This window comes from Somniosus microcephalus, unplaced genomic scaffold (assembly GCF_052327205.1).
Source record: "Somniosus microcephalus isolate GS21.2 unplaced genomic scaffold, FLI_Smic_1.0 unresolved_chr2, whole genome shotgun sequence".
In the NCBI taxonomy this organism is placed as follows: Eukaryota; Metazoa; Chordata; class Chondrichthyes; order Squaliformes; family Somniosidae; genus Somniosus; species Somniosus microcephalus.
Genome location: NW_028225180.1, coordinates 17555612 through 17564412, shown reverse-complemented (window position 1 = coordinate 17564412; position 8801 = coordinate 17555612). Strand labels below are relative to the sequence as shown.

Here is an 8801-nt window from a genome sequence, read left to right as displayed (position 1 = left end):
ATGGTGATTGACTATAGTCAAACAGTCAACATCTATACCCAACTAGACGCCTACCCGCTACCCCGCATATCCAAGATGGTGACCCAAATCGCCCAATACCGGGTGTTCTCCACTATCGACCTCAAGTCAGCGTACCACCAGCTCCCTATCAGACCAGAGGACCGTTCGTACACCGCCTTCGAGGCAAACGGACGCCTCTACCAGTTCCTCAGAGTCCCCTTTGGGGTGACGAATGGGGTCTCGGTCTTTCAGAGGGAGATGGACCGCATGGTCGGTGACCACCACTTGCAGGCAACCTTCCCCTATCTCGACAACGTCACCATCTGCGGCCACAACCAACAGGACCACGACTCAAACCTCGCGAGGTTTCTGAAAACCGCACAAAAACTCAACCTCACTTACAACGAGGACAAGTGCGTTTTCAACACCACGCGCCTCTGCATACTAGGCAGCGTGGTGGAGAATGGGGAAATCAGACCAGACCCCGACCGATTGCGCCCCCTACGGGAGCTGCCCCTGCCCAACACTCCCAAAGCCCTGAAAAGGTGCCTGGGGTTATTCTCGTATTATGCCCAATGGGTCCCTAACTACTCCGATAAAGCCCGCCCCCTCTTGAAAGCATCCTCTTTCCCGCTCTCTGCTGAGGCCCATGCTGCCTTCAAAAGCATTAAGCAGGATATTGAGCGGGCCACGCTACAGGCAGTGGACAAGAACACTCCCTTTCAAGTGGAAAGTGATGCGTCTGACTTTGCCTTGGCGGCCACCCTCAACCAGGCGGGGCGGCCCGTAGCTTTCTTCTCGAGGACCCTCCAGGGGCCCGAGATCAGACACTCTTCCGTGGAAAAGGAGGCCCAAGCCATCGTGGAGGCAGTGCGCCACTGGCGGCACTACCTAGCCGGCAAATGCTTCACCCTGCTTACCGACCAGCGGTCGGTAGCGTTTATGTTCAATAATAAACAGAGGGGGAAGATTAAAAATGATAAGATTCTTAGGTGGCGGATCGAGCTCTCCACCTTCGAGTACGACATCATATACCGGCCGGGGGCCCTTAATGAATCCCCCAACGCCCTCTCACGAGGGATGTGTGCCAACGCCACCGGGGATCGGCTACAGACCCTCCACAACGACCTCTGCCACCCAGGGGTCACACGGCTGTTCCACTTCATAAAGTCCCGCAACTTACCCTACTCGATTGAGGAAGTTCGGTCCCTGACCAGGAACTGCCGCACTTGCGCTGAGTGCAAGCCTCGGTTCTACCGCCCTGATAGAGCCCACTTAATCAAAGCTACACGGCCCTTTGAGTGGCTCAGCTTAGATTTCAAGGGCCCCCTCCTGTTCGTCGACCGCAATGTTTACTTCCTGAACATTGTGGACGAATACTCCCGGTTCCCATTCGCCTTCCCCTGCCCAGACATGACCAGCGCCACGGTCATTAAATGCCTCAACAGCCTGTTCTGCCTGTTCGGTATGCCAAGCTATATCCACATGGATAGGGGGGCGTCCTTCATGAGTGAAGAGCTACGCCAGTACATGCTGTCCAAGGGGATTGCCACGAGCCGTACCACCAGCTACAACCCCCGGGGTAACGGTCAGGTGGAGCGAGAGAACGGGACAGTATGGAGGGCAGTCACCCTAACTCTAAGGACCAAGGGCCTCCCTATCTCCCGCTGGCAGGAAGTCCTCCCAGATGTGCTCCACTCAATACGGTCACTATTGTGTACCGCCACTAATGCCACGCCTCATGAGCTAATGTTTGTGTTTCCCCGGAAATCCACCTCAGGCGTATCCATACTGTCATGGCTCTCCACCCCAGGTCCGGTACTTTTGCGGAAGCATGTGAGGGGCCACAAGATGGACCCTCTCGTGGAGCCAGTGCACCTGCTCCACGCCAACCCACAATATGCGTATGTCCGGCAGGCCGACGGACGGGAGGACACTGTGTCCATAAAAGACCTCGCCCCAGCCGGTAACAACAGCAACAACGACAACAACCACAACAGCTATTACCCACCCACTCCACCCACTATTCTTTCATCACCCCCGGAAGAACACCAGCCAACGGTACCCCCACCACGCACTCCTTCAACAACCCCGGTGGCGCCCCCGGCAGAGACCCAGGAGGTCACCCGGGACACCCAGCCGGCACCCGCGGCACCGCAACCGTTACGTCGGTCACAGAGGACTATCACACCCCCGGACAGACTAAATCTGTAGAAGGGTTGAATGTGATGAAATATGTCATTCATCAGACTCTGTATTTAGCTACACATATTGTATTGCCTGCTCCTGTGTCTTCACCTTGTATTGTATATAGTGCGCCGCCCCCTTTCTCCCCATTGGGTGTGTCGGCTCCGCCCATACCTGGCCCTACTTAAGACAAGCCCAGGCTTGTCTTGCAGCAGAACAGCAGAATGCTAGGTGAAGATACAGGCATCTTTCTTTGCTAATAAAAGCCTAGTTTTATCCAGTTAACTTTGAGCCTTGAAGTTATTGAGGCGCATCAGGGAGATGGGTGAGGGACTTGTTGTCTCCTATACCTCAGCTAACTCAGCACTAGGCCGGGGATGGAGCCTGGGCCTTTCCTGCTCCGTGTGTGGGGCTCAGTACCACACCAGGTCTGAGATCAGACTCACTCAGCACTAGGCCGGGGATGGAGCCTGGGCCTTTCCTGCTCCGTGTGTGGGGCTCAGTACCACACCGGGTGTGAGATCAGGCTAACTCAGGGCTAGGCCGGGGATGGAGCCTGGGCCTTTCCTGCTCTGTGTGTGTGTGTTTGGGGTCTGACCATCGGAACTTAAATCAGGAGATGACCGAACGCCCTCTGGTTCCTCCTCATCAATAAACCGCCCGCACTCCTCGATTAGATTCCAGACTTTAACGGTCAAACTTTAATCTGTAAACAACGATAATAAACGGCCCTAAACATTCGGGAAAACAATTCAGAAACAGTTCCCAGACAATGGAACATTCTGGAATAGTTTGTTGCCTCTTTGGAATAAAGTGAGGGAGAAACAATCGACCACAAAACGATAACGTGCTCCCGACAAAAGATTCCACCTCAGGGATGAAATATTATCCTCGGAGTGGGAGCAGCGAAGATTGACCAGAATGATCCCGGAGCTAAAAGGGTTAAATTCCGAGGGCAGGTGGCACAGACTGGGCTTGTGTTCCCTCGAGTGTAGAAGATTAAGGGGCGGTCGAATCGCGGTGTTTAAGATGATTAAAGGAGTTGATGGGTTCGATCGAGAGAAACTATTTCCTCTGGTGGGGGGAGTCCAGAACAAGGGGGCCGAACCTTGGAATTAGAGCCAGGCCGTTCAGGGGTGATGTCAGGAAGCACTTCTTCACACAAAGGGTGGTGGAAATCTGGAACTCTCTCCCCCATCAAGCTGTTGAGGCCGGGGGTCAATTCAAAATTTCAAAACTGAGATTGATGGATTTTTGTTGGGTGAGGGTATTAAGGGTTACTGAACCAAGGTGGGTAGATGGGCATAGAATACAGATCAACCATGATCTCATTGACTGGCGGAGCAGGCTCGAGGGGACCAAATGAGGGAGCAGTCACTATAGGCTCATTCAACACCAACAACCTCATTGGATGATCCCAGGTTCGGTAGAGCAAAGAACTGATTGGTTGATTCCAAGGCTGGGAGGTGGGTGGTCTGATTGGTTGATCCCAAGGCTGGGAGAGCAATGATCTGATTGGTTGATCCCACGGCTGGGAGATGGACGGTCTGATTGGTTGAACCCCAGGCTGGTAGAAGGTTCTCCTGATGAGTTTCTGCCCCAGTTGGGAGACGGAGGGGGACAATCCGCAGGAGATCCCGCCCATCTACGCAAGGTCCTGAGGAACGAAAAGCATCAGAGACCAATTTGTGGGTTTCACTCGCAAAGCCTCTCCTCCGGATCGTGACTCTCTCACTCATCCTCCAATAGCCACAGGTCCTCCACGGTCACATGTACAACCTTGGAAAGGAAGAGCGTACAGTCAGCGCAAAAACGGTTCAAGTCACATCGCCCTCACCCCACCGGCCAATCAGTCAAACTCACTAGTAGGAGCAGGACAATTGCTCAGTGTAGAGGGAGCTTTACTCTGTATCTAACCCGTGCTGTACCTGCCCTGGGAGTGTTTGATGGGACAGTGTAGAGGGAGCTTTACCCTGTATCTAACCCGTGCTGTACCTGCCCTGGGAGTGTTTGATGGGACAGTGTAGAGGGAGCTTTACTCTGTATCTAACTCGTGCTGTACCTGCCCTGGGAGTGTTTGATGGGACAGTGTAGAGGGAGCTTTACTCTGTATCTAACCCCGTGCTGTACCTGCCCGGACAGTATTTGATGGGACAGTGTAGAGGGAGCTTTACTCTGTATCTAACCCCGTGCTGTACCTGCCCTGGGAGTGTTTGATGGGTCAGTGTAGAGGGAGCTTTACTCTGTATCTAACCCGTGCTGTACCTGCCCTGGGAGTGTTTGATGGGACAGTGTAGAGGGAGCTTTACTCTGTATCTAACTCGTGCTGTACCTGCCCTGGGAGTGTTTGATGGGACAGTGTAGAGGGAGCTTTACTCTGTATCTAACCCCGTGCTGTACCTGCCCGGACAGTATTTGATGGGACAGTGTAGAGGGAGCTTTACTCTGTATCTAACCCATGCTGTACCTGCCCTGGGAGTGCTTGATGGGACAGTGTAGAGGGAGCTTTACTCTGTATCTAACCCATGCTGTACCTGCCCTGGGAGTGCTTGATGGGACAGTATAGAGGGAGCTTTACTTTGTATCTAACCTGTGCAGTACCTGCCCTGGGAGTGTTTGATGGGACAGTGTAGAGGGAGCTTTACTCTGTATCTAACCCGTTCTGTACCTGCCCTGGGAGTGTTTGATGGGACAGTGTAGAGGGAGCTTTACTCTGTATCTAACTCATGCTGTACTTGCCCTGGGAGTTTTTGACGGGACAGTGTCGAGTGAGGTTTACTCTGTATCTAACCCCGTGCCGTACCTGCCCTGGGAATGTTTGATGGGGACAGTGTAGAGAGAGCTTTGCTCTGTATCTAACCCGTGCTGTACCTGCCCTGGGAGAACCACCGGATGTGGTGTATTTGAACTTTCAGAAGCCTTTCGATAAGGTCCCACATAAGAGATTAGCATGTAAAGTTAAGGCACATGGGATTGGGGGCAAGGTATTGACTTGGATAGAGAACTGGTTGGCAGGTAGAAAGCAAAGAGTTGGAATAAACGGGTCTTTTTCCGAGTGGCAGGCAGTGACTAGTGGGGTACCGCAGGGATCGGTGCTAGGACCCCAGCTATTCACAATATATATTAATGATCTAGACAAGGGAACTAGATGTAATATCTCCAAATTTGCAGATGACACAAAGCTGGGTGGGCGTGTGTGCTGTGAGGAGGATGCCGAGAAACTCCAGGATGATTTGGACAGGTTGGGTGATTGGGCAGAAGCATGGCAGATGCAATATAACGTGGATAAATGTGAGGTTATCCACTTTGGTGTCAAATACAGGAAGGCAGATTATTATCTGAGTGGCAATAGATTGGGAGAAGGGGAAGTGCAACAAGACCTGGGTGTCCTTGTGCACCAGTCGCTGAAGGTAAGCATGCAGGTGCAGCAGGCGGTTAAGAAGGCAAATGGTATGTTGGCCTTCGTAGCGAGATGGTTCGAGTACAGGAACAAGGGTGTCTTGCTGCAGTTGTACAGGGCCTTGGTGAGACCACACCTTGAGTATTGTGTGCAGTTTTGGTCGCCTTATCTGAGGAAGGATTTTCTTGCCATGGAAGGAGTTCAGTGAAGATTCACCAGGCTGATACCTGGGATGGCAGGAATGATGTATGAGGAGAGATTGGATCGATTGGGCTTGTACTCGCTGGCGTTTAGAAGAATGAGAGGGGATCTCATTGAAACTTATAAAATTCTGGCAGCACTGGACAGACTAGATGCAGGAAGGATGTTCCCGATGGCGGGGGAGTCCAGAACCAGGGGTCACAGTCTAAGGATAAGGGGTAGGCCATTTAGGACAGAAATGAGGAGGAATTTCTTCACCCAGAGAGTGGTGAACCGGTGGAATTCTCCACCACAGAAGGCAGTAGAGGCCAATTCATTAAATATATTCAAGAAGGAGTTGGATATATTTCTTAAGGCTAAAGGGATCAAGGGATATGGGGAGAAAGCAGGGACAGGGGACTGAATTTGGATGATCAGCCTTGATCGCATTGAATGGCGGAGCAGGCTCGAGGGGCCGAATGGCCTACTCCTGCTCCTATCTTCTATGTTTCTATCCCGTGCTGTACCTGTCCTGGGAGTGTTTGATGGGACAGTTTAGAGGAAGCTTTACTCTGTATCTAACCCGTGCTGTACCTGCCCTGGGAGCGTTTGATGGGACAGTGTAGAGGGAGCTTTACTCTGTATCTAACCCGTGCTGTACCTGCCCTGGGAGTGTTTGATGGGACAGTGTAGAGGGAGCTTTACTCTGTATCTAACCCGTGCTGTACCTGCCCTGGGAGTGTTTGATGGGACAGTGTAGAGGGAGCTTTACTCTGTATCTAAACCGTGTTGTACCTGCCCTGGGAGTGTTTGATGGGACAGTGTAGAGGGAGTTTTACTCTGTATCTAACCCCGTGCTATACCTGCCCTGGGAGTGTTTGATGGGGACAGTGTAGAGGGAGCTTTACTCTGTATCTAACCCGTGCTGTACCTGCCCTGGGAGTGATTGATGGGGACAGTGTAGAGGGAGCTTTACTCTGTATCTAACCCGTGCTGTACCTGCCCTGGGAGTGTTTGATGGGACAGTGTAGAGGGAGCTTTACTCTGTGTCTAACCCGTGCTGTACCTCCCCTGGGAGTGTTTGATGGGACAGTGCAGAGCGAGCTTTACTCTGTATATAACCCATGCTATACCTGCCCTGGGAGTGTTTGATGGGACAGTGTAGAGGGAGCTTTACTCTGTATCTAACCCGTGCTGTACCTCCCCTGGGAGTGTTTGATGGGACAGTGTAGAGGGAGCTTTAATCTGTATCTAACGTGTGCTGTACCTGCCCTGGGAGTTTTTGATGGGACAGTGTAGAGGGAGCTTTACTCTAACCAGGGTTCCTGATCCTGACCACTGTCCAGTGACCTCTGGGTTAGAAAGAGCGGAAATCAGTCAGCGTTCCTGCTCCTGATCACTGTCCCGTCGCCCGTGGGTTAAAGGGGTGGTGTCTGTGTGTTTTTATCTGTACGCAAGAGTGAAAGTGGAGAAGGGACAGGATTGAGTGTGGAAGTGGAGAAGGGACAGGATTGAGTGTGGAAGTGGAGAAGGGACAGGATTGAGTGTGGAAGTGGAGAAGGGACAGGATTGAGTGAAAGTGGAGAAGGGACAGGATTGAGTGTGGAAGTGGAGAAGGGACAGGATTGAGTGTGGAATTGGAGAAGGGACAGGATTGAGTGTGGAAGTGGAGAAGGGACAGGATTGAGCGACGCTCCCACAGTAACCCAGCGCCACGTTCCGTGCGAGACTGGGTCCAGGTGAAGACGGGAATGGAGTTGCACCGCGATGCACGCCATATGCGAATATCCCTCCGACACTGACAGCCTAGGGCTCGGGGCGTGAGGAGGGCGAGGTGAGATACCAGGGGTGTATAATCCCAGGACTCCTCTCCCTCCAGGCGTCCCTCCCCCTCCCCCAGAACGGGTAACGCTCCGTACGATCCTTACCCTGCTGTGCTGTGGGTCGGTATAATCCCGCAGCTGTCCGGGGAAGGCCTGGCGCACGGCCTCTTTCAGCTCCCGCGGGTAGACGTAGGTCGGCCATGGGCAGCGCTGGAGTCCGAGCCCAGCTTTCCACTGCTCGGGAGAGAGAGAGGGGGGTTAACGGAGATCTGTGGATCGAGGGGAGGTGACTGAAGACCATTAGTGTCACGGGGGGTCGGGGGAAGGTTTGGGGGTCGGGGAAGGGTTCAGAGGTCAGGGGTAATGTTTGGGGCTCGGGGTAAGGTTTGGGGGTCAGGGGAAGGTATGGGTCAGGGGTCAAGGGAAAGTTTTTGCAGTCGGGTCGGGGAAAGTTTTGGAGTCAGGGGTCGGGGAATGGTTTGGGGTCAGGGGTCAGGGAACGGTTTGGGGGTCAGGGGTCAGGGAACGGTTTGGGGTCAGGGGTCAGGGAACGGTTTGGGGGTCAGGGAACGGTTTGGGGGTCAGGGGTCAGGGAACAGTTTGGGGGCAGGGGTCGGGGGAATGGTTTGTGGGTCAGGGGTCGGGGAGCGGTTTGGGGTTCGGGGGTTGGTTTGTGGGTCAGGGGTCAGGGAATGGTTTAGGTTCAGGGGAATGGTTTGTGGGTCAGGGGTCAGGGTTCGGGGGAATGGTTTGGGGTTCAGGGTTGGGGAATGGTTTGGGGGTCAGGGGTCGGGGTTCGCTGGGTCGGGCTATGGGAGGGGCTGTCGGAGAATCCCCGGCGAGTTGCCCTACCAGTCTCCGTCCGATCAGTCGATACGCCTCGTGTCTCCGGCTCCGGTTCCGTCTCTTGCGGGTGGCCGTCTCCAGGATGCGGGCGATCCAGAGCGGGAGGCTACGGGAAGAGGAGGAAGACAGGCTCGCGTTAGACAAGGGAGGGGATAGAGAGATAGAAAGAGAAAGGGGATAGAGGGAGAGATAGAAAGGGACAGAGCAAGAGGGATAGAAAGATAGAGAGGCTAGAGAGAGAGAGAGAATACCGGAGAGAGGGATAGAGAGAGAGGAATAGAGAGAGGAATAGAGAGAGATAGAAAAAGAGAGAGGATAGAGAGGCTGTGGAAGAGAGGGAGGGATAGAAAGAGAGGAATAGAAAG

At 53.4% G+C, this 8801-nt stretch overlaps 1 protein-coding gene across 2 annotated transcripts in view; it reads right to left on the bottom strand.

The window, feature by feature from the left end:
• Positions 1 to 2860: 2860 nt before the first annotated feature.
• Positions 2861 to 8801, bottom strand: part of LOC147092203 (uncharacterized) — a 27948-nt gene continuing 22007 nt past the window's right edge. For both annotated transcript variants that reach the window (XM_085975633.1, XM_085975632.1), the window contains exons 2-4: positions 8443 to 8542; positions 7696 to 7824; positions 2861 to 3966 (exon numbers count right to left, since the gene is read on the bottom strand). In XM_085975633.1, the coding sequence (XP_085831759.1) occupies positions 3919 to 3966; positions 7696 to 7824; positions 8443 to 8542 (277 nt within the window). In that variant the 3' untranslated portion in view covers positions 2861 to 3918. The remainder of the gene's footprint in view (positions 3967 to 7695; positions 7825 to 8442; positions 8543 to 8801) is intronic.